We start from the raw sequence: 25,897 nt of genomic DNA on the forward strand, positions 1-25,897 counted from the left end.
GACTGAGAAAGTCCGCCTTGACATTCATGACTCCGGCAATGTGGGCCGCTGACAGCTGTTCCAGGTTCGCTTCCGCCCACTGGCATAGATTCATGGCCTCCTTGGCTAGAGGGGCGCTCTTGGTACCTCCCTGGCGGTTGACATAGGCCACAGCCGTGGCATTGTCCGACAGGACCCGTACTGGCTTCAACGCCAGTACCGGGATGAACTCCAAAAGCGCCAACCGAATGGCTCTGAGTTCCAGGAGGTTGATAGACCACTTTGCCTCTGCAGGAGACCAGAGCCCCTGCGCTGTCCTTCCCAAGCAGTGGGCTCCCCAGCCCGACAAAGAGGCGTCCGTCGTGACGACAATCCACTCCGGGGTCACCAGAGGCATTCCTGCAGACAACTTGTCTGTCTGCATCCACCAGCTCAGCGCCTTGCGCACTGCTGGGTCCAAGGGAAGGCGCACAGCATAATCCTCCGACATCGGAGTCCAGCGCTGCAGCAGAGAGAGTTGTAGTGGTCTCATATGAGCCCTGGCCCAGGGCACTACTTCCATCGTGGCCGTCATAGAGCCCAACAGCTGCACATAGTCCCAAGCCCGAAGAGGAGAGGCTAGTAGGAACTGGTCCACCTGAGCCTGAAGCTTGACAATCTGATTGTCTGGCAGGAACACTCTGCCCACTTGGGTGTCGAATCGAACTCCCAGATACTCCAGGGACTGAGTTGGGCGCAGCTGGCTTTTCTCCCAGTTGATGATCCACCCCAGGGAGCTCAAAAGAGCAACCACCCGGTTCACAGCTTTGCCGCACTCTGCATAAGAGGGGGCTCGGATCAACCAGTCGTCCAGATAAGGATGGACTTGTACTCCTTCCTTCCTCAGGAAGGCCGCGATGACCACCATTACTTTGGAGAAGGTCCGCGGAGCAGTAGCCAACCCGAACAGGAGGGCTCTGAACTGGAAGTGTCGGCCCAGGACTGCAAAACGCAGAAAGCGTTGATGAGGAGGCCAGATGGGAATATGCAAGTACGCTTCCTTGATGTCCAAGGATGCCAGGTACTCCCCTGCCTTCACTGCCGCTATAACAGAGCGGAGAGTCTCCATGCGAAAGTGCCGAACTTTCAAGGCCCGATTGACCCCTTTGAGGTCGAGGATAGGCCGTACAGAACCTCCTTTCTTTGGTACCACAAAGTAAATGGAGTAACGCCCCTTGCCAAGCTGACTTTCTGGCACCGGAACGACCGCACCCAGGCGGATCAGATTGTCCAAGGTCTGCTGCACTGCCACAGCTTTGACCGGAGACTTGCAGGGAGAGAGTACAAACCCGTCTCTTAAGGGTCGGCAGAACTCTAACTTGTAGCCGTCTCTGATTACTTCCAGCACCCAAGCGTCTGAAGTTATTGTGGTCCACTCGCCCAGAAACGAGGACAGCCGTCCTCCAATCTGCACTGGGGCGTGGACCAAGGCCCCGTCATTGGGTACGAGACCCTGGGGGAGGACCGGAGGGAGCACCTCCGGGACGGCGGTCTCTGCGAAAGGAATGCTGCTTGGGGGAGAAGTTCCTCTTGAAGGAAGAGGGGGCAGAGGAGCCCGACCTGCCCGGGCGGTACCGACGGGCTTCCTGAAACCGTCCTCTGGAGGTACCGGGGCGAGTACTAGCCCGAGCCCTGACCTCTGGTAACTTCTTGCCCTTAGACGTGCCGAGATCGGTCACGATTTTGTCCAGCTCGACCCCAAAGAGCAGCTTGCCTTTAAAAGGCAATCTAGCCAGGCGGGATTTAGAGGCGTGGTCAGCAGACCAATGCTTCAGCCAAAGCCACCGCCGCGCAGAGATTGTCTGAGCCATGCCTTTAGCTAAGGCCCTCAAGACATCATACAGCAAGTCTGCCAAATAGGCTAAGCCCGATTCCAGGGCCGGCCAATCAGCCCTCAAGGAATGATCCGAGGGGGAAGCCCGCTGCACCATAGTCAGGCACGCCCTGGCCACATAGGAGCCGCAAACTGAGGCCTGCAAACTTAAAGCAGCCGCCTCAAAGGACGACCTTAAGGCCGCCTCCAATCTTCTGTCTTGGGCGTCCTTTAGGGCCGTGCCACCTTCCACCGGCAACGCCGTTTTCTTAGTCACCGCAGTGATTAAAGAATCCACGGTAGGCCACAGATAGGCCTCACGTTCACTTTCAGGCAAAGGATAGAGGCGGGACATAGCCCTAGCCACTTTAAGGCTCGCTTCCGGGACATCCCATTGAGCCGAAATTAAGGTGTGCATGGCATCATGCACGTGGAAGGTTCTAGGCGGGCGCTTCGTCCCCAGCATAATGGCAGAGCCAACAGGGGCTGAGGGAGAGACGTCCTCCGGAGAGGAAATCTTCAAAATGCCCATGGCCTGCACCAACAGGTTGGGCAAATCCTCTGAGCTAAAAAGCCGCGCTGCAGAGGGGTCATCCGCTCCATCCGAGCGGGGATCAGTCTCCTCCAAGGAATCCGCAAAGGACCGTTGGGAGAACTCAGATACGCTGCCCTCATCTACATCGGAGGAAACAAAGTCCTCCAAGGCCTGGGAATCAACCCGAGGGCGTTTACCTCCGGGGGCCTCAACCTCTTTACCAGACGAGGGAGCAGGGGCAGCGTTTTGCATAAGGAAGGCCTGATGCAGCAGCAAAACAAACTCGGGGGAGAAACCCCCCAGACTGTGCACTTCCGCAGCCTGGGCTACAGCCCTAGACGCACCCTCAACCGGCGCTCGCAAGAGCGGGGGAGAGACATGCTGCGCATCCAAGATGGCGTCCGGCGCAACACTCCGTGAAGGAGCCCGCGCGGGAAGAACGGCACTTAACTTTAGCCGCTTTTGTGCCGTCGCCCAAATTAAGGGCGTTCATGGCATTAATGTCTCCTACCTCAAGGGCGGCCCAAGAAGAAGCCGTCCGAGCCGCGTGGCCGGCCAAGATGGCGGAGGCGAGCAGCGGGGGATGGGCGTTTATGGCGGGAAAAAACCGCCGCGCCGGAGGAAGGACCGGGACACTCATCGGTCACGAAACTGTCACCCAACAAGGGCGAATCAGACTTTAAGACCCCCGCATCCCCTCTAGAAGCGCCCAAGCGATCCGGGGAGCGACTCTTTGCGCCCTCGCCCTCCGACGCCATATGCCACGTGGAGATCAATCGGGGAACCCCCTGCCCGCTATAAAAAGGTAAAAATTACCTGCTTTCCGCTCCGAGCTGTAACGACCTGGTGTCCCAGTGAGTAGCTGCAATAAACGTTTAAATAAACGTCGAAATAAACGCCTTTAAGGACGTTCAAAAATTTTTATTTTTTTTTTGTTTTAACGGAGCCAGCGGGAGGGGGGAGAAAAGGAGGGACCTGGCGCCACCAGGTTTGCACTTGCTCAAGAAGAGCCCTCAACCCCAGGCACTCAACAAAACCTAAAACTTAGGCTTGGAGGCCTAGCCAGAGCTGCTGCTGTGTGTGACCACCACCTGCTGAGATAGAGAACATACTGAGGAGTTTCCGGCAGCACATGACCACATATAGGGAGGCAAAAGTTTGCTCTCTATCTCCACCTGCTGGTAGATGGACACAACCCACCAGTCTATGGATTGATCAGCATGATGATATGGAACACCGATTTTTAAAAAAGGTTCCAGGGGAGATCCAGGAAATTACAGAGCAGGTGAGTCTGACGTCGGTGCCGGGGAAAATGGTAGAGGCTATTATTAAAAACAAAATTACAGAGCACATCCGAGGACATGGATTACTGAGACCAAGTCAGCACGGCTTTAGTGTGGGGAAATCTTGCCTGACCAATTTACTTCAATTCTTTGAAGGAGTAAACAAACATGTGGACAAAGGGGAACCAGTTGATATTGTGTATCTGGATTTTCAAAAGGCATTTGACAAGATACCTCATGAAAGGGTACAGAGGAAATTGGAGGGTCATGGGATAGAAGGTAATGTCCTATTGTGGATTAAAAACTGGTTGAAGGGTAGTTAGTGGGGTTCCTCAGGGGTCAGGGCTAGGACCGCTGCTCTTTAATATATTTATAAATGATTTAGAGATGGGAGTAACTAGCTAGGTAATTAAATTTGCTGGTGACACAGTTATTCAAAGTCGTTAACTCGCGACAGGATTGTGAAAAATTACAGAAGGACCTTACGAGACTGGGAGGCTAAATGGCAGATGACGTTTAATGTGAGCAAGTGCAAGGTGATGCATGTGGGGAATAAAGAACCCGAATTATAGCTACGTCATGCAAGGTTCCACGTTAGGAGTTACGGACCAAGAAAGGGATCTGGGTGTCGTCGTCGATAATACACTGAAACCTTCTGCTCAGTGTGCTGCTGCAGCTAGGAAACCAAATAGAAAGTTGGGTATTATTAGGAAAGGTATGGAAAACAGGTGTGAGGATGTTATAATGCCGTTCTATCGCTCCGTGGTGCGACCACACCTTGAGTATTGTGTCCAATTCTGGTTGCTGCATCTCAAGAAAGATATAGTGGAATTGGAAAAGGTGCAGCAAAGGGTGACGAAAATGATAGCGGGGATGGGACAACTTCCCTATGAAGAAAGACTAAGGAGGCTAGGGCTATTCAGCTTGGAGACACGATAGAGGTATATAAAATAATGAGTGGAGTGCGACAGGTGGATGTGAAGCGTCTGCTCACGCTTTCCAAAAATACTAGGACTAGGGGGGGCATGAGCTGAAACTACAGTGTAGTACATTTAAAACAAATAAGAGAAAATATTTCTTCACCCAACGCATAATTAAACTCTGGAATTCGTTTCCGGAGAACTTGGTGAAGACGGCTAGCTTGGCAGAGTTTTAAAAGGGGTTGGACGGTTTCCTAAAGGACAAGTCCATAGACCGCTACTAAATGGCCTTTGGAAAAATCCACAATTTTGGGAATAACATGTATAGAATGTTTGTATATTTGGGAAGCTTGCCAGGTGCCCTTGACCTGGATTGGCCGCTGTCAGGGACAGGATGCTGGGCTTGATGGGCCTTTGGTCTTTTCCCAGTATGGCATTACTTATGTACTTATGTAAGTCTCCGTCTCAACATTTTAAAATCTCTCTGCAGATGGATAAGAACATCCATTTAGAAAACTTACTTTATTCTCTGATTTCACCAACGATTTGATCTGTATTCTTGCTAGTTGAGAATCCTGGGAGAAATTTAACCCCTTTTTTTGTCCCATTTAACTGAGTTTCCAAGTTAATGCCTCTAGTAACGAAATCGCCAATGAGTAACAATTGTCTGTTCTGTAGAGATCTGACATTGCCCGATGGTTTTTTTGGAACATTGGGAGGGTAATTCTCAATGGCTGGTTTAATGCTCCTGTCTAACTGCTATAGTATTCTAGAAACTGTCCACATAACGGACTACGCACGCCCCTGAACTACCCAATCCTCTCCCAGGTCCACACCCCACTGCAGTTGCCTGCTATGGATTTTGCACACTCAGGGGCTGAAGAAAAGTTTGTGGTCAAGCCACATATGGATGTCTGAGCGCAAGGATTCTATTTCAAGTATAATACTGTGGAATGCAGCAAGTTAATTAAATGCAAATTTTATACTTAGAAAACCTGAAGCAAATGATAGACCCCCCTTCTACAAAGAATTAGATTGCTGGAGAGATGTTATTTTTCTTTTGTTGGATACCTTTCTTGTACAGTTGTGCTTTGTTAACATTGTACTTCCAAAATAAAAAAAAAAAAGAGAGTTATGTAGTTTGAATACGGATGAAGATCTTGAATTACATCCGTAAAATCCGCCCCTTTCTTTCCGAGCACTCTACCAAAACCCTCATCCACACCCTTGTCACCTCTCGTTTAGACTACTGCAATCTGCTTCTTGCTGGCCTCCCACTTAGTCACCTCTCCCCTCTCCAATCGGTTCAAAACTCTGCTGCCCGTCTCGTCTTCCGCCAGGGTCGCTTTACTCATACTACCCCTCTCCTCAAGTCGCTTCACTGGCTCCCTATCTGTTTTCGCATCCTTTTCAAACTTCTTCTACTAACCTATAAATGTACTCACTCTGCTGCTCCCCAGTATCTCTCCACACTCGTCCTTCCCTACACCCCTTCCCCGTGCACTCCGCTCCATGGATAAATCCTTCTTATCTGTTCCCTTCTCCACTACTGCCAACTCCAGACTTCGCACCTTCTGTCTCGCTGCACCCTACGCCTGGAATAAACTTCCTGAGCCCCTACGTCTTGCCCCATCCTTGGCCACCTTTAAACCTAGACTGAAAGCCCACCTCTTTAACATTGCTTTTGACTCGTAACCACTTGTAACCACTCGCCTCCACCTACCCTCCTCTCTTCCTTCCTGTACACATTAATTGATTTGATTTGCTTACTTTATTTTTTGTCTATTAGATTGTAAGCTCTTTGAGCAGGGACTGTCTTTCTTCTATGTTTGTGCAGCGCTGCGTATGCCTTGTAGTGCTATAGAAGTGATAAATAGTAGTAGTAGTAGTCTCTTGTAACCAGAGCTAATATTGTGATGTCATAATGCCTCAGGCCACCAATAAGAGCCAACCTCATCAGTGATGTCACAATGGCTTGATTGTCCTATACTTGGCTTACTTTTATTACATAGCTCTTTGAGCAGGGACTGTCTTTCTTCTATGTATGTGCAGCACTGTGTACGCCTTGTAGCGCTATAGAAATGCTAAATAGTAGTAGTAGTAGTATGAATGATACTTATTTGTGCAAAAAAGTATGTTTAATTGCAAAGAAATGTATCTTGATATAATGGATACAATCCAAACAGTGATGTTATCGGAGAACTAAATCCATATGTTGCTACGTATGGAACGTTGACAGTTCAGAGGAAGGGAGAGAAGAAAATAGCTGGTTTCACAACAATTTGGATTCCGTTTTTGAATTCCCTAACTTCTTGAATGAGAAGTATATTGATAAATACTTTAACGGCTGGAGATCTCGGTGGGACTCAGTTTAAGTAAATGATTCCAGGAACTGTTTCTTTTTACATAAAGACCTTGGATGGATGGAACAAAATCAGCTGTATTGATTTCAAGTGGAAGGGGGGGGGGGGGGATTTTATGGAAAATAACAGAAAGTGTTAATTGAAATACACACCTTACTTGGTATTCCTGAAATGTTTGTAAAATTATTGAGATGTTTATTAAATATGATACTCAATATAGATTGGAAGGTGAGGGGGTTTGATTCAGAGAAACTGAGGAAGAGGAGAGTAGTGGAGTGCCTCAGGGATCGGTGCTGGGGCCGATTCTATTCAATATATTTGTGAGTGATATTGCCAAAGGGTTAGAAGGTAAAGTTTGCCTTTTTGCGGATGACACTAAGATTTGCAACAGGGTGGACACCCCGGAGGGAGTGGAAAGCATGAAAAAAGATCTGCGGAAGCTAGAAGAATGGTCTAACGTTTGGCAATTAAAATTCAATGCGAAGAAATGCAGTGATGCACTTAGGGAGTAGAAATCCAAGGGAGACGTATGTGTTAGGCGGGGAGAGTCTGATAGGTACGGATGGGGAGAGGGATCTTGGGGTCATAGGAGCTGACTCTGTGGGTGCTGTGGGTGCTTGAGCACCCCCAGTATTGAGAAAATTCCTTGTGTCTAGGGAGGGGTTATTTCCACTGGGCTTAGCACCCCCAATAATTTTGAAAAGTTGGCTCCTATGCTTGGGGTGATAGTATCTGAGGACCTGAAGGCGACGAAACAGTGTGACAAGGCGGTGGCCGTAGCTAGAAGATTGCTAGGCTGTATAGAGAGAGGTGTGACCAGCAGAAGAAAAGAGTATAAGACGTTGGTGAGGCCCCACCTGGAGTATTGTGTTCAGTTTTGGAGGCCGTATCTTGTGAAGGATGTTAAAAACATGGAAGCGGTGCAAAGAAAAGCTACGAGAATGGTATGGGATTTGCGTTACAAGACGTATGAGGAGAGACTTGTTGACCTGAACATGTGTACCTTGGAGGAAAGGAGAAACAGGGGTGATATGATAGACGTTCAAATATTTGAAAGGTATTAATCTGCAAACGAACCTTTTCTGGAGATGCGAAGGCGGTAGAACGAGAGGACATGAAATGAGATTGAAGGGGGGCAGACTCAAGAAAAATGTCAGGAAGTATTTTTTCACGGAGAGAATAGTGGATGCTTGGAATGCCCTCCCGCGGGAGGTGGTGGAGAAGAAAACGGTAACGGAATTCAAACACGCGTGGGATAAACATAAAGGAATCTTCCTCAGAAGGAAGGGATCCCCAGAAGTTTAGCCGGTGGTGGGAGGCAGGGCAGGTGGTTGGGAGGCGGAGATAGTGCTGGACAGACTTGTACGGTCTGTGCCGGGGTTGGGAGGCAGGGCTGGTGGTTGGGAGGCGGGGATAGTGCTAGGCAGACTTATAAGGTCTGTGCCACAGCCGGTGGTTGGGAGGAGGGGCTGGTGGTTGGGAGGCGGGGATAGTGCTGGACAGACTTGTACGGTCTGTGCCGGAGCCGGGGTTGGGAGGCAGGGCTGGTGGTTGGGAGGCGGGGATAGCGCTAGGCAGACTTATACAGTCTGTGCCAGAGCCGGTGGTTGGGAGGAGGGGCTGGTGGTTGGGAGGCGGGGATAGTGCTGGACAGACTTGTACGGTCTGTGCCAGAGCCGGTGGTTGGGAGGAGGGGCTGGTGGTTGGGAGGCGGGGATAGTGCTGGACAGACTTGTACGGTCTGTGCCGGAGCCGGGGTTGGGAGGCAGGGCTGGTGGTTGGGAGGCGGGGATAGTGCTAGGCAGACTTATACAGTCTGTGCCAGAGCCGGTGGTTGGGAGGAGGGGCTGGTGGTTGGGAGGCGGAGATAGTGCTGGACAGACTTGTACGGTCTGTGCCAGAGCCGGTGGTTGGGAGGAGGGGCTGGTGGTTGGGAGGCGGGGATAGTGCTGGACAGACTTGTACGGTCTGTGCCAGAGCCGGTGGTTGGGAGGAGGGGCTGGTGGTTGGGAGGCGGGGATAGTGCTGGACAGACTTATACGGTCTGTGCCGGGGTTGGGAGGCAGGGCTGGTGGTTGGGAGGCGGGGATAGTGCTAGGCAGACTTATACGGTCTGTGCCAGAGCCGGTGGTTGGGAGGAGGGGCTGGTGGTTGGGAGGCGGGGATAGTGCTGGACAGACTTGTACGGTCTGTGCCAGAGCCGGTGGTTGGGAGGCGGGGATAGTGCTGGACAGACTTATACGGTCTGTGCCGGGGTTGGGAGGCAGGGCTGGTGGTTGGGAGGCGGGGATAGTGCTAGGCAGACTTATACGGTCTGTGCCAGAGCCGGTGGTTGGGAGGAGGGGCTGGTGGTTGGGAGGCGGGGATAGTGCTGGACAGACTTATACAGTCTGTGCCAGAGCCGGTGGTTGGGAGGAGGGTTGGTGGTTGGGGGGCAGGGATAGTCCTGGGCAGACTTATACGGTCTGTGCCTTGAAAAAGACAGGTACAAATCAAGGTAAGGTATACACAGAAAATGGCACATGTGAGTTTATCTTGTTGGGCAGACTGGGTGGACCGTGCAGGTCTTTTTCTGCCGTCATCTACTATATTACTATGTTAAGAGGGAGGGGGAGAATGAAATGTCATGTTCGTTATCATGTTAAACAGAAAACTATTAGATGATTAAACGATTGGTGACTCATGGTAATGTTCACTCTGTGTGACTTAATAAAAATATTTTCACATAAAATGGATCGTTGCCCCCATCTAAGGACCTGAGTATCTTGTGCCTGCTCAGATAAAGACAAGCCACAGTTCATCTCAGCAGTTTCACCCCAGTCCATCTTCTTACTGCACTCACCTGAGCGTCTGCTTGTCACAGCTTCTCTTTCCTCTGATCCTGGCTCTTCCCTGACGTACGGCTCTTCCCCTCGTTCAATGTGGGATATAATGTCAGGGAGGACAGTCGGAGAGCCTGTTCCTGGGGTTAAGAAAACTGCATTAGGTTTCCCAAAATCATTTACCCCCCAGATTCCATAAATGGCGTGTAAACTTCCACGTGCAAAACTGTGCGCTATCCTGAGATGCTTGCGCAATTAAACTGGCTAATGAGCCGATCAGCTCCAATAACAGTGTGGTAACACTTAATGGCGTTTATTGGCAACAATTAGAATTTGCGAGTGGATATTGCTCAGCGTTATTCTATACAGATCCGCATGCAAAACTTATTGTGCAACGCAAAAGGCAGCAGGGCCACAGGAAGGGCGTGGGCGGGTCAAGTGCACTGTATTACTGAACATTAGGGATCCGTAACTAAATTACGTGCCAAGATTTACACCAGGTTTCCGTTGGCGTAAATCCCTGCGCCCAAAATTTGGCCTGGAAATCAGCTCTGAGCACGTTTCTGTAAATGATGCCCAATTTGTGACATTTTTTGAGTGCCATTTACTGAATCTCGTCCTTAGTGTCCGACTCCTTCAAATTCAAGACTTAAGACAGAAATACAAAAAATACAGAAACCCTCAGGGGAACAGTTTTGGACCCTGCAAATCTAGTTTCAAAAACCTTAAACTCATCTTTACAGCCCAGTTCCTACTTTAAATAGTGCAAAACATCATCATCTTCATTTCAATTTGTGTGAGCTTCCTTATCAAACATATAAACGGCGAGCGACTGTACTCACTCGCAAATGCGCAGTAGAGACTTCCCTCTCTGCCCCGTCCCCCCCGTCAATATGTGATGATGGGGGCGGGATAGAGAGGGAAGTCTCTACTGGCATGCTGCAGACGTCGGAACCGCTCCCCCTCCCCCGGAATTGCCGCTGCCCCTCCATCTGGCCCGAGCACTGTGAACTTACATCACCATGCAGCAGCAGGCACATCAGCAAAGCTGCCGTCGGGCTTCCTTCTCTGCCTTTGTCCCGCCCTCGCCGACGTTACGTCACACGAGGGCGGGACACAGGCAGAGAAGGAAGCCCGCCCCGTCGGCAGCTTTGCTGATGTGCCTGCTGCTGCGTGGTGATGTAAGTTCACAGTGCTGCTCGGGCCGGGTGGAGGGGCGGTGGCGGCGACTCCGGGGGAGGCGGGGTGTGGCCGACCTAGGGGGGGAGGCTCGGAAACCCTCCCATTCCAAAAGTAGCCCGTTTTCACGGGCTCAACGGCTAGTCCCATAAACAACACACAGGTCTCCTTCATCACATCCAGAATAATTCCTACACCAAGTCCTTAGTGGGGAGCACGACCTGGTGCAGGAGGCAATGGTGCTGGGACCACTTGATCACAGTGATCATAAGATGATCTGATTTGATATAAACTCTGGATAAGTAAACCCAAGACAATACGTTAAGTCTCCTTTTTGAAAGTTAAAGGCTATGATAAAATGAGAAGAACTGTCAACAAAAAAACACAAAACTTAGAGGAGCAGCTGCAAAGGTCAAAGATTCATATCAGGCGTGAATGCAGTTCACACATAAAACCAAAAAAGGAGAAACCCCTATGGAGTGTCCAAACCGCAAGAGACCTCCTGCCAGAGGATAAATGCCAAGATAGTCTTTATTGAGTAAAGAACCAAAATGGGACCCATTTATCCTCTAGCTGGAAGTCATTGCGTCATCTCCTATTTCTTCCACTGTGCTGTTCAAAAACAGCATCCTGGAAGCCCAGGAATATTCCATATATTAAAAAAGGAGGTGAAGGAAGCTATGAGAAAATCATTCAGGAAATGGAAGAAGGATCCAACCGAAAATAGTAGGACACAGCATCAGGAATGGCAAATCCAATGCAAAGCGCTGAAAAGGAAGGCAAAGAGGGACTTTATAAAAAAAAGTCTGCATTGGAGAACAAAAACACATGGAGGGGTATAATCGAACGCGAATGCCTATGTGTAAGAATGTCCATCTCCGAGAACGGGTCCGTGAAGGGGCGGGCCGAACCGTATTTTCGAAAAAAAATGGACGTCTATCTCAAAAAAGATATAGTAGAATTGGAAAAGGTACAGCGAAGGGCGACGAAAATGATAGTGGGGATGGGACGACTTTCCTATGAAGAGAGGCTGAGAAGGCTAGGGCTTTTCAGCTTGGAGAAGAGACGGCTGAGGGGAGATATGATAGAAGTGTATAAAATAATGAGTGGAATGGATCGGGTGGATGTGAAGCGACTGTTCACGCTATCCAAAAATACTAGGACTAGAGGGCATGAGTTGAAGCTACAGTGTGGTAAATTTAAAACGAATCGGAGAAAATTTTTCTTCACCCAACGTGTAATTAGACTCTGGAATTCATTGCCGGAGAACGTGGTACGGGCGGTTAGCTTGACGGAGTTTAAAAAGGGGTTAGATAGATTCCTAAAGGACAAGTCCATAGACCGCTATTAAATGGACTTGGAAAAATTCCGCATTTTTAGGTATAACTTGTCTGGAATGTTTTTACGTTTGGGGAGCGTGCCAGGTGCCCTTGACCTGGATTGGCCACTGTCGGTGACAGGATGCTGGGCTAGATGGACCTTTGGTCTTTCCCAGTATGGCACTACTTATGTACTTATGTACTTGTTTTGCGAAAATACGGTTTGTGCCAGGCAAATGCATTGGATTTGGTCGTTTTTTGAGCTGGGCATTTTCGTTTTTTAGCGATAATCGAAACCGAAGCGACCCAGCTCAAAAATGACCAAATCCAAGGCATTTCTTTGTGGGAGGGGCCAGGATTCGTAGTGCGCTGGTCCCCCTCACATGCCAGGACACCAACCGGGCACCCTAGGGGGCACCTTTACAAAACAAAAAAAAAAGTAAAAGAGCTCCCAGGTGCATAGCACCCTTCCCTTGTGTGTTGAGCCCCCCAAAACCCACTGCCCACAAGTCTACACTATTACCATAGCCCTAAGGGGTGAAGGGGGTCACCTACATGTGGGTACAGTGGGTTTTTTTGGGGGGGGGGGTTGGAGGACTCAGCATTCAGCAGCACAAGTGTAACAGGTAGGGGGGATGGGCCTGGGTCCACCTGCCTGAAGTCCACTGCACCCCCTAACAACTGCTCCAGTGACCTGCATACTGCTGTCAGGGAGCTGGGTATGACATTTGAGGGTGAAAATAAAAAGTTGTGAAACTTCATTTTTTGTGGTGGGAGGGGGTTAGTGAACACTGGGGGAGTCTTCAAATCCTTGCTCAAAGCCCACCTCTTCAGTGTTGCTTTCGGCACCTAACCTTTATACCTTTCAGGAAATCTAGACTGCCCCTATTTGACTGACTGTACATTTGTCCTTTAGATTGTAAGCTCCTTTTAGCAGGGACTGTCCTTCTATGTTAAATTGTACAGCGCTGCGTAACCCTAGTAGCGCTTTAGAAATGTCAAGTAGTAGTAGTAGTAGAGTCAGGGGAGGTCATCCCCGATTCCCTCCGGTGGTCATCTGGTCATTTAGGGCACTTTTTGGGGCCTTATTCGTGAAAAAACAGGGTCCAGGAAAAGTGTCCTAAATTCTAGCTTAAAACGCATACTTTTTTCCCATTATTGGTGAAATGCACCCGTCTCTGTTCAGCCGATAACCACGCCCCAGTTCCGCCTTCGCCACACCTCTGACACGCCCCCATCAACTTTGTCCACATCCGCGACGGAGTGCAGTTGAAAACGTCCAAAATCGGCTTTCGATTATACCCATTTATTCGTTTTTGGGAGATAAACGTCTATCTCCCGATTTGGGTCGCAATAAAGACGTTTTTCTCTTTCGATTATAAGCAGGATAGTAAAACTTTATAGGTATACTAAAAGCAAGACGCCGGCAAAAGAAATCAGTTGGACCGCTAGATGACAGAGGGGTAAAAGGGGCAATCCGGGAAGAGAAAGCCATAGTGGAGAGATTAAATGAATTCTTTGCTACGGTCTTCACCGAGGAAGAGTGATACCAGTGCCAGAAATGGTATTCACTACTGGCGAGTCCAGAGAAACTGAATGAAATCTCTGTACACCTGGAAAATCTAATGGAGGAATTTCACAAATTGAAGAGCAGCAAATTACCTGGACCGGATCGGATACATCCTAGAGTACTGATGGAACTGAAAAATAAACTCGCAGCGCTACGGTTAATAACATGTAATTTACATTTTATATCAAGCATGGTACCAGAAGATTGGAGGGTGGCCAACAACCGGATCAAGTTCGCATACAACGGACAACGAGGCCAATCCGGAGCCACAAGAATCACCAACCCTCGGTGACCACTGATCCTGCGCAGCACTCGGCCGATCAGAGGCCAAGGAGGAAACACGTAGAGCAGGCACGCCTGCGGCCACGGCTGAAGAAACGCGTAGACACCTTCGGAGCCGACCTCCCTGCGTCTGCTGAAGAATCTCGCTACGTTGGCATTCCGACGCAATGCCATGAGGTCGACCTCCGGCAAGCCCCAGCTACAACAAATCTGTCGAAACGCGCTACTCGACAGTTCCCATTCCACTGAATTGAGCAGCTGCCGACTGAGGAAATCTGCTTAAACACTGCAATATGGCCCCCCGACAGAAGTCAAACGTGATTCTCCGCCCAACCCAATCTGATCCGATCTGACGAAGAAGGGCAACCTTCAAAAGCTAATCAAGAAATGTATTAAGTTATGTCCAATAAAAAAGGTATCATCTTATTTTCTTTTCCATGTTCTATTTTGTTTGATTTCTATTGTTAACCTTAAGAGTGGACTAACACGGCTACCACACTCCTCCGCCCAACCCAAAATTCTGCTTGCTTTGGCTTGCAGAGCTCAACTCTGAGTTCCGCCTTTCCGATTGATGTAGGCTACTGCTGTCATGTTGTCTGAGAACACTCTCACTGGAGACCCTGGCAGAAGGCTCTGAAATGCCAGCAGGGCGTTCATCACTGCTCTCAACTCCAACCGATTGAAAGGCCAGGCAGCTTCCTCCATAGACTAACGCCCCTGCGCACCATGAGAGAGACAAAAAGGCATCCCCTTCCTCAGGTGGGGGAAAGGAGCCACCAGGTCATACTGCCTCGAGCCCGCGGTAACCAAGGGAGCCTCCTCCAGTAATCCTGAGACACAGGAGACCGGCGGCTCAAAAGGGCCAGCTTTAACGGTTGCGTATGCGCTCTGGCACAAGGTACCACTTTCAAGCGTGGCTGCCATCGACCCTAGCACTTGAACATAGTCCCACACTCAGGGACTCAGTAGTCGCAGGAGACTCCTCACCTGAGAGACTAACTTGAGCCTCCTGCCCTCTGGTAGGAACACCAACCCTTGGGCTATATCGAATTGTACCCCCAGGTATTCCAGCTTCTGGGATGGGCAAAGATGACTCTTGGAGAAGTTGATTACCCAACCAAGGGATTGAAGAATCTCCACTACCCGCTGAGTTGCTAGGAGGTTTTCCAATTCTGACGACACCCAAATGAGCCAGTCGTCCAGATAGGGATGAACTCGAATCCTCTCCTTGCGCAGATAAGCTGCCACCACTAACATCACCTTGGAAAAGGCGCGTGGCGCCGTGGCTAGCAAGAAGGGCAACGCTCAAAATTGAAAATGCTGGCCCAACACTGCGAATCGCAAGAATCTCTGATGAGGAGACCAAATCGGAATGTGCAGATAAGTCTCCTTGAGGTCCAGTGAAGTTAGAAACTCCTGAGGTTGTACTGCCGCGATCACCGCCCTTAAGAGTTTCCATGCGGAAATTGCGAACCCTGAGAAACTGGTTCACCTTCTGGAGGTCAAGAATGGGTCTGAAGGAACCTCCTTTCTTTGGAACCACGAAAAATATGGAATAGCGACCTGTGCGAGTTTCTGGAGTCGGCACTTGCACAACGGCTCCAATGTCCAGAAGATATCTTAAAGCAGCCAACACTGCTGCTCGCTTGACAGAAGTAGAGCACCGGGACTCCAAGAAAGAATCTCCAACCTGTGCAGCAAACTCTATTTTGTAGCCTTTCCTTATTACCTCAAGAACCCACTGATCTGAGGTGATCCTGGCCCACTCTTGGAAATAATGGGTCAGCGACCCCTTATTTTGAACTCCAAAGAGTGAACCGGCACCCCCTCATTAGGCAGGGTGAGCGGCTGCTCCTTGATGGGAAGCCGCCCTGAACCTCGTTTGTCACCACAAAAGGAAGATCGCTGCTGAAATCGAGGACGTTGAAAGGACGAAGGTCTTCCCGGTCGATAGCGTTTCAGCGTGGCTTCCAGACGGAGATCCTGCATATCTTTTAATGCAACCCCTCCCCCTTCAACAGGAAGGGTAGTTTTCTTAGTGACCACCGTCACCAAAGAATCAACGCGGGGAAGTTCAAACTTCTCCGCTTGCCTTGCACTGGGTAAAGACGGCCCATAGCCTTGGCCACCCTTAGGGGTGTGTCCGGCTCTGACCACTGTGCCGAGATCATCTCCTGAATAGCCTCATGAAAGGAAAGGCTTTAGAAGGCCCCCTCGTGCTCGCCATGCGCACATTTACCGCTGCAGCAGCTTGAGCCTCAGGCTCCTCAATGTGCAAAACTTCTAATCCAGAAGAAATAAGAGAGGTCAGCTCTTCCCTTTGAAAAATACGGACCGCAGAAGGATCATCAGGCTCCTCTGCTATGAGTTCCCCCTCCTCCAAATCCTCCGTGCCCAAGGTCCTAAACGAAACCCCGGAACACCCAGGCAGAGGAGGGGCGAGAGACAGCGGTCCAACTGAAATTCCATCGGACCCAGAATCCAGGCACCTGTGCTTGTTAGCCTGAGTCAGACAGATCGGCAACAAACTTGCACCCATTCGCAGCAGGGCAGCCCCAAAATCCCCCTGAGAAGCAGAACAAGAGGGAAGGGAGCGCATCATCAGAAAAGCCTGATGAAGTAGTAAAATGAACTCAGGGGAGAATCCTTCCCTTGCATCAGCAGGGCCCGCCCCCGGTGCTGCTGGAAGCGCAGATTAAGAAGGCCAAGAGGGAGTATGAAAAAAAGATAGCATTAGAGGCAAAAAAACATAGTAAAAAATTTTTTCGCTATATTAAAAGCAGGAAGCCGGCAAAAGAATCGGTTGGGCCGCTGGATGACCGAGGGGTAAAAGGGGCGATCAAGGAAGACAAAGACGTAGCGGAGAGACTGAATGAATTCTTTGCTTCGGTCTTCACCGAGGAAGATTTGGGTGGAATACCGGTGTCGGAAATGGTATTTCAAGCGGACGAGTCGGAGAAACTTACTGACTTCACGGTAAACCTGGAGGACGTAATGGGGCAGTTCGGCAAACTGAAGAGTAGCAAATCTCCTGGACCGGATGGTATTCATCCTAGAGTACTGATAGAACTGAAAAACGAGCTTGCGGAGCTACTGCTAGTGATATGCAACTTATCCTTAAAATCGAGCGTGGTACCGGAAGATTGGAGGGTGGCCAATGTAACGCCCATTTTTAAAAAAGGCTCCAGGGGAGATCCGGGAAATTATAGACCGGTGAGTCTGACGTCGGTGCCTGGGAAAATGGTAGAGGCTATTATTAAAAACAAAATTACAGAGCACATCCGAGGACATGGATTACTGAGACCAAGTCAGCATGGCTTTTGTGTGGGGAAATCTTGCCTGACCAATTTACTTCAATTCTTTGAAGGAGTGAACAAACATGTGGACAAAGGGGAGTCGGTTGATATTGTGTATCTGGATTTTCAAAAGGCGTTTGACAAGGTACCTCATGAAAGGCTACAGAGGAAATTGGAGGGTCATGGGATAGGAGGAAATGTCATAAGTACATAAGTAGTGCCATACTGGGAAAGACCAAAGGTCCATCTAGCCCAGCATCCTGTCACCGACAGTGGCCAATCCAGGTCAAGGGCACCTGGCACGCTCCCTAAACGTAAAAACATTCCAGACAAGTTATACCTAAAAATGCGGAATTTTTCCAAGTCCATTTAATAGCGGTCTATGGACTTGTCCTTTAGGAATCTATCTAACCCCTTTTTAAACTCCGTCAAGCTAACCGCCCGTACCACGTTCTCCGGCAACGAATTCCAGAGTCTAATTACACGTTGGGTGAAGAAAAATTTTCTCTGATTCGTTTTAAATTTACCACACTGTAGCTTCAACTCATGCCCTCTAGTCCTAGTATTTTTGGATAGCGTGAACAGTCGCTTCACATCCACCCGATCCATTCCACTCATTATTTTATACACTTCTATCATATCTCCCCTCAGCCGTCTCTTCTCCAAGCTGAAAAGCCCTAGCCTTCTCAGCCTCTCTTCATAGGAAAGTCGTCCCATCCCCACTATCATTTTCGTCGCCCTTCGCTGTACCTTTTCCAATTCTACTATATCTTTTTTGAGATACGGAGACCAGTACTGAACACAATACTCCAGGTGCGGTCGCACCATGGAGCGATACAACGGCATTATAACATCCGCACACCTGGACTCCATACCCTTCCTAATAACACCCAACATTCTATTCGCTTTCCTAGCCGCAGCAGCACACTGAGCAGAAGGTTTCAGCGTATCATCATCGACGACGACACCCAGATCCCTTTCTTGATCCGTAACTCCCAACGTGGAACCTTGCAAGACGTAGCTATAATTCGGGTTCCTCTTACCCACATGCATCACTTTGCACTTGTCAACATTGAACTTCATCTGCCACTTGCACGCCCATTCTCCCAGTCTCGCAAGGTCCTCCTGTAATCGTTCACATTCCTCCTGCGACTTGACGACCCTGAATAATTTTGTGTCATCGGCGAATTTAATTACCTCACTAGTTATTCCCATCTCTAGGTCATTTATAAATACATTAAAAAGCAACGGACCCAGCACAGACCCCTGCGGGACTCCACTAACTACCCTCCTCCACTGAGAATACTGGCCACGCAATCCTACTCTCTGCTTCCTATCTTTCAACCAGTTCTTAATCCATAATAGTACCCTACCTCCGATTCCATGACTCTGCAATTTCTTCAGGAGTCTTTCGTGCGGCACTTTGTCAAACGCCTTCTGAAAATCCAGATATACAATATCAACCGGCTCCCCATTGTCCACATGTTTGCTTACCCCCTCAAAAAAATGCATTAGATTGGTGAGGCAAGACTTCCCTTCACTAAATCCGTGCTGACTTTGTCTCATCAGTCCATGTTTTTGTATATGCTCTGCAATTTTATTCTTAATAATAGCCTCCACCATCTTGCCCGGCACCGACGTCAGACTCACCGGTCTATAATTTCCCGGATCTCCTCTGGATTAAAAACTGGTTGAAGGATAGGAAACAGAGAGTGGGGTTAAATGGGCAGTATTCACAATGGAGAAGGGTAGTTAGTGGGGTTCCTCAGGGGTCTGTGCTAGGACCGCTGCTTTTTAATATATTTATAAATGATTTAGAGATGGGAGTAACTAGCGAGGTAATTAAATTTGCTGATGACACAAAGTTATTCAAAGTCGTTAAATCGCGACAGGATTGTGAAAAATTACAAGAGGACCTTACGAGACTGGGAGACTGAGCGGCTAAATGGCAGATGATGTTTAATGTGAGCAAGTGCAAGGTGATGCATGTGGGAAAAAAGAACCCGAATTATAGCTACGTCATGCAAGGTTCCACGTTAGGAGTTACAGACCAAGAAAGGGATCTGGGTGTCGTCGTCGATAACACACTGAAACCTTCTGCTCAGTGTGCTGCTGCGGCTAAGAAAGCAAATAGAATGTTGGGTATTATTAGGAAAGGTATGGAAAACAGGTGTGAGGATGTTATAATGCCGTTGTATCGCTCCATGGTGCGACCGCACCTTGAGTATTGTGCTCAATTCTGGTCGCCGCATCTCAAGAAAGATATAGTAGAATTGGAAAAGGTGCAGCGAAGGGCGACTAAAATGATAGCGGGGATGGGACGACTTCCCTATGAAGAAAGACTAAGGAGGCTAGGGCTATACAGCTTGGAGAAGAGACGGCTGAGGGGAGACATGATAGAGGTATCTATATAAATAAAATCCCCCTCAGACATTCTGAATCCCCCTCAGACGTTCTGAAGCTCACCTCACTCCAACTGTGGCTCCTGACCTAGGCTATTTGGACTCCCGCACTCAGCCACGCCCATCTGCGCCCTAGGCCACGCCCCATCTGGACATAAAAACCACTCTCAACGTTCCATTGACCACTGACGTCAATGAAGCCAGTTCGTTTGTTCGAAGCTCTGTAGCACAGTCTGTGGGCCCCGCCCTCGCGTCAAACGTAATGACGTTGAGGGCGGAGCACATTCAAGGAGCCAATCAGTAGCCGAAAGCAGGAGAGAGGGCGGAACGACGAAGAGGAGGCGGGTTCGAACCTCTGTAGCACAGTCTGTGGGCCCCGCCCTCGCGTCAAACGTCATGACGTTGAGGGCGGAGCACATTCAAGGAGCCAATCAGTAGCCGAAAGCAGGAGAGAGGGCGGAACGACGAAGAGGAGGCGGGAGAGAGGGCGCAATGTGGAAGAGGAGGCGGCCCGGCAGCGCTTCTACACACTACGAGGAAAACCTGGCTAGCGCCCGTTTCATTTCTTTCCGAAACGGGCCTTTTTTACTAGTATAAAATAATGAGTGGAGTGGAACAGGTGGATGTGAAGCGTCTGTTCACGCTGTCCAAAAATACTAGGACTAGGGGGCATGCAATGAAACTACAATGTAGTAAATTTAAAACAAATCGGAGAAAATTTTTCTTCACCCAACGTGTAATTAAACTCTGGAATTCGTTGCCGGAGAAAGTGGTGAAGGCGGTTAGCTTAGCAGAGTTTAAAAAGGGGTTGGACGGTTTCCTAAAGGACAAGTCCATAAACCGCTACTAAACGGACTTGGAAAAATCCAAAATTCCAGGAATAACATGTATAGAATGTTTGTACGTTTGGGAAGCTTGCCAGGTGCCCTTGGCCTGGATTGGCCGCTGTCGTGGACAGGATGCTGGGCTCGATGGACCCTTGGTCTTTTCCCAGTGTGGCATTACTTATGTACTTATCCCCCGGGGTTTCTAATCCAGCCAAGTCTCACCATTTGGAGACAGTGGGGGAAGGAGCCAGAAGCTGCGAGTCTGACAGCGGAGCTCTGGTGAAATCCAAGATGGCACCCGTCTCCACGGTCCCTGTGCGGAGAAACCGCAGCGCCAAAAAAAGTACTGGACTCTTCTCCTCCCTCTTCAGTGCAGCCTGCGCTACAGAGCCCTGCCGCCGACCTGCGCTTCCCACAACGGGAACAGCGCATCACCGTTTCAGCTGCCATCAAACATGGCCAGAAACAAACGGGGGGGGGGGGGGGGGGGGGAGGGGGGGAGAGGAAGAACACTGCACTCACCGGATCGCTGGGAAAACAAAACTCCCTGCCACAAGCAGCCACTGATTCTCCGGTCCATCTTAGCAATGGCTTATGGACTTTTCTTTTAGAAAATTATCCTTTTTTAACCCTGCAAAGCTAACTGCTTTTACCACATTCTCTGGCAACGATTTCCAGAGTTTAATTACATGTTGAGTGAAGAAACCTTTTCTCCGATTTGCTTTAAATTTACAACTTTGTAGCTTCATCGCACGCCCCCTAGTCCTAAGTATTTTTGGAACGAGTAAACAAATGATACACGTCCACTAGTTCTACTCCACTCATTATTTTATAGGCCTCTATTATATATGTTCCCTCAACCATCTTTTCTGCAAGCTGAAGAGCCCTAGCCACTTTAACATTTCTTCATAGGTGTTACGATTGCCACTGTTTTCCATGTCTGTGCTCACCTCGCCTTCTGGTGGCCAGAACCGGTGGCTGCTATAGACTGTTTCCCAAGCATGTTTCAGAAGTCATTCCAGTCCGGTTTGGATCTTCCTGTTTGCCAGACTTGCTTGGGTTGTTTGGAACTAAGCAGCACCCTTACCTGTGACCTCACTTGTAATTGCCTTATGCACCTGGCCCTTTCAGCAGGGCCTTTGCAACGCCATAGGTCCCTAGGTTAGTTGGTGTGCTGATAGTAGCACTTCTGCCTTGCTTTATTTCTTGCCTGCATGCCTTGTGTGCTGATAGTAGCACTTCTGCCTTGCTTTATTTCTTGCCTGCATGCCTTGTGTGCTGATAGTAGCACTTCTGCCTTGCTTTATTTCTTGCCTGCATGCCTTGTGTGCTGATAGTAGCACTTCTGCCTTGCTTTGTTTCTTGCCTGCATGCCTTGTGTGCTGATAGTAGCACTTCCGCCTTGCTTTGTTTCTTGCCTCTATGCCTCCTTGTGCGCTGAAAGTAGCACTTCTACCTTGCTTTGTTTCTTGCCTGTATGCCTTGCCTTCTTCTTGTTTGGTCTGTATCTCGCTGCACCTCACGCCTGGAATAGACTTCCCGACATTGTACGTCTAGCCCCATCCTTAGCTGTTTTCAAATCCAGGCTAAAAGCCCACCACTTTAACGCTGCTTTCGACTCCTAACCACTACCCACTTGCCCTGTACCTTTTATCCCCTCCTCTTTAATTCCCTTACCTCTTAATTGTTCTGTTTGTCTGTCCTACCTAGATTGTAAGCTCTTTTGAGCAGGGACTGTCTTTTTATGTATGATGTACAGTGCTGTGTATGCCTTGTAGCGCTACAGAAGTGATAAGTAGTAGTAATAGTAGTAGTCTGTATACAGTTAAGCTCTTAAAGCTCTTCTGCTTTTATCCTTTTGTGGCTGCTTGTCAGCCTTCTGCCATTGTTTTTATTGTTTGTCTGTGTTTGTTGCTTTGTATCCTGCTTGCTTGTCCCTAGCTTCAGTTCCCTTCCTACTTGTCTCTGTCTTGCAAGCCTGCAGCTTTGGTTCTGACCCTGCTTGTCCCTAGCTACAGTTCCCTTCCTATTTGTCTCTGTCTTGCAAGCCTTCAGCTTTGGTTCTGACCCTGCTTGTCTCTAGCTTCAGTCCCTTTCCTGCCTGAGTATCCTGCATCCTGTGTCTGCCAAGCTTTCCGCCTAGCCTGCCTTGTTTGTTCTTTTCCCCTCTGACCTTGAGCCCCTGTTCAGTCAAGCTTGTTTCAGTACCCTATACCCTGTGTGAGAATCCTGAGCCCTGAATCCTGTTTCAGTCAAGCTTGTTTAGTATTCAGTGTCCGGTTTGAGAATCCTGTTGTTCCAGTCAGTCCAGTCCAGTATTTCTTGTCTACCAGCTCCGTCCTGTAAGTCCTGCAGGCCGCCCGCACCTAGGGGCTCAACCTCTGGGGAACGGTGGTCAGCGCAGGTGAAATCCGGTTGCTCCAGTCCTGCTATTCCAGCCAAGTCCGTTCCAGATTCCAGCTCCATCCTCGCTCGTTTGTCCAGTCCTGGTTGGGGGATTTTGTTTGCTGCTGCCGCTCCTCAACAGTAGCCCAAGGGCTCACGTTGTTCCAGTGTCCGAGAGTCTGAGACCGTGACAACAGGGAAGTCGTTCAATGCTCTTTATTATTTTCGTCGCCCTTCTCTGTACCTTTTCTCACTCCACTATACCTTTTTTGAGAAGCAATAGAATGTTAGGAATTATTAGGAAAGGAATGACAAACAAAAACGAGGATGTTATAATGCCTTTGTATCGGCTCCATGATGCGAATGAATTTTGAATACAGTATGCTATTCTGGTCAATGCATCTTAAAAAAATAGCGGAATTAGGAAAGTCAGAGAAGAGCGACGAAAATGACAGAGGGGATGGAACAACTTCTAGATGAAAAAAAGGCTAAAGCAGCAAGGGTTCTTCATCTTGGAGAACAGAAGGCTGAGGGGAGACATGATAGAGGTCTATAAAATCCTGACAGGTGTGGAACGGGTAGATATGAATCGCATGTTTACTCTTTCCAAGCGTACTAGGACTAGGAGGCATGCAATGAAGTTACAAAGTTGTAAATTTAAAACAAATCAGAGAAAATATTTCTTCACTCGGGGATCCTTTTACTAATCTGCATTAAAAGGGGGCCTGCGCTAGCGCCAGTGCGTGCATTTGACGTATGCTGAGGCCCCCTTTTACTACAGTGGGTAAAAGGCTGTCCTTTTGTCAACAAGAAATGGCCATGCGCGGGAAGACAAAACTACTGCTTGCCGCGTGCCAACCCTTTAGTAAGGGGCCCCTTAATTTTCAATTAAACTCTGGATTTGTCAGAGAATGTGGTAAAATCAGTTAGCTTAGCAGGGTTTAAAAAAGGTTTCCATAACTTCCTAAAAGAAAAAAGTTCATAAGCCATTATTAAGGTAGACTTGGGAAAATTCACTGTTTATTTCTAGGATAAGCAGCCTAAAATCTGGTTTACTGTTGTGAGACCTTGCCAGGTACTTGTGACCTGGATTAGCCACTGTTAAACAGGATACTGGGCTTCATGGACCTTTGGTCTGCCCCAGTATGGCAACGCTTATGCTCTTATGTTATCTTCTAACCACAGAAAGGTGATATATCAAACCCCTTCGCCTTTCCAAGATTCAGTGGAGAAAGCCAATGAAAAAGCATGGGGGACTTACTACTACTACTACTTAAAAGGCTGTATTAGAATATTATAATGCCTCTGAAAAAGCATGGGGGACTTACTACTACTACTACTTAAAAGGCTGTATTAGAATATTATAATGCCTCTGAAAAAGCATGGGGGACTTACTACTACTACTACTTAAAAGGCTGTATTAGAATATTATAATGCCTCTGAAAAAGCATGGGGGACTTACTACTACTACTACTTAAAAGGCTGTATTAGAATATTATAATGCCTCTGAAAAAGCATGGGGGACTTACTACTACTACTACTTAAAAGGCTGTATTAGAATATTATAATGCCTCTGAAAAAGCATGGGGGACTTACTACTACTACTACTTAAAAGGCTGTATTAGAATATTATAATGCCTCTGAAAAAGCATGGGGGACTTACTACTACTACTACTTAAAAGGCTGTATTAGAATATTATAATGCCTCTGAAAAAGCATGGGGGACTTACTACTACTACTACTTAAAAGGCTGTATTAGAATATTATAATACTTCTGAAAAAGCATGGGGGACTTACTACTACTACTACTTAAAAGGCTGTATTAGAATATTATAATGCCTCTGAAAAAGCATGGGGGACTTACTACTACTACTACTTAAAAGGCTGTATTAGAATATTATAATGCCTCTGAAAAAGCATGGGGGACTTACTACTACTACTACTTAAAAGGCTGTATTAGAATATTATAATGCCTCTGAATCGCTCCATGGTGTGACATCAGCTCTAGTATTGCATTCTGGTCGCCTTATCTCAAAAAAGATACAGAGGAATTAGAAAAGGTTGAAAGAAGAGCGACCAAAACGGTAAAGGGGATGGAACTCTTCCCATATGAGAAAAGGCTAGACAGGTTAGGGCTCTTCAGTTTGGAAAAGACACGGCTGAGGTGGGATATGATTGAGATCTACAAGCAATGAGTGGTGTAGAACGGGTAGAAGTGAATCGATTTTCAATCTTTCAAATAGTACAAAAACCAGGAGACACTCAATGAAGTTACATTAAATACTTTTAAAACAAACAAATATTTTTTTCACTCAAAGAATAGTTAAGCTCTGGAACTCACTGCCAGAGGATGTGGTAAACTGCGGTTAATGTATCTGGGTTTAAAAAAAAGGTTTGGACAAGTTCCTGGAGGAAAAGTCCATAGGCTGTTATTGAGATGGACACGGGGGAAGCCACTGCTTGCACTGGGACTGGTAGCATGGGAAGGCGCTACTAATTGGGTTTCTGCCACGTACTTGTCACCTGGATTGGCTAACGCTGGAAGCAGGATACTGGGCTAGATGGACCACTGGTTTGACCCAGTATGACTAGTTATGTTCTGACTTAAGACCTCCTGACCAGCATCAATGCAGATCATGCACACTCTCCGAGCAACATCAAATTCCCCCTTCCTCCCCCCCCCCCCACACACACACCCCACATGGCAGCAGCCACACTGTTTCACACCCCCCTCTGGTAGACCTCCTCCAAGAATCTACAGAAAAATCCTCCTATATGTCATCAACCCCACCCCCCCCCCCCCCCCCCCCCCCACACACACCCGAGGATAAAATCCCTAAAATATCCACCCCTGTCAAACCTCTCCCTTTCCCGATAGACTCC

The 25,897-nt window shown here is 48.4% G+C and overlaps 1 protein-coding gene across 1 annotated transcript in view; it reads right to left on the minus strand.

Moving 5' to 3' along the window:
* Positions 1 to 25,897, minus strand: part of LOC115464831 (oocyte zinc finger protein XlCOF6-like) — a 57,805-nt gene that overhangs the window by 13,972 nt on the left and 17,936 nt on the right. The window contains exon 3 of the mRNA XM_030195189.1: positions 9,775 to 9,894. Coding sequence (XP_030051049.1) covers positions 9,775 to 9,894 — 120 coding nt within the window. The remainder of the gene's footprint in view (positions 1 to 9,774; positions 9,895 to 25,897) is intronic.

The sequence above is a fragment of the Microcaecilia unicolor genome, chromosome 3 (assembly GCF_901765095.1).
Source record: "Microcaecilia unicolor chromosome 3, aMicUni1.1, whole genome shotgun sequence".
Lineage (NCBI taxonomy): Eukaryota > Metazoa > Chordata > Amphibia > Gymnophiona > Siphonopidae > Microcaecilia > Microcaecilia unicolor.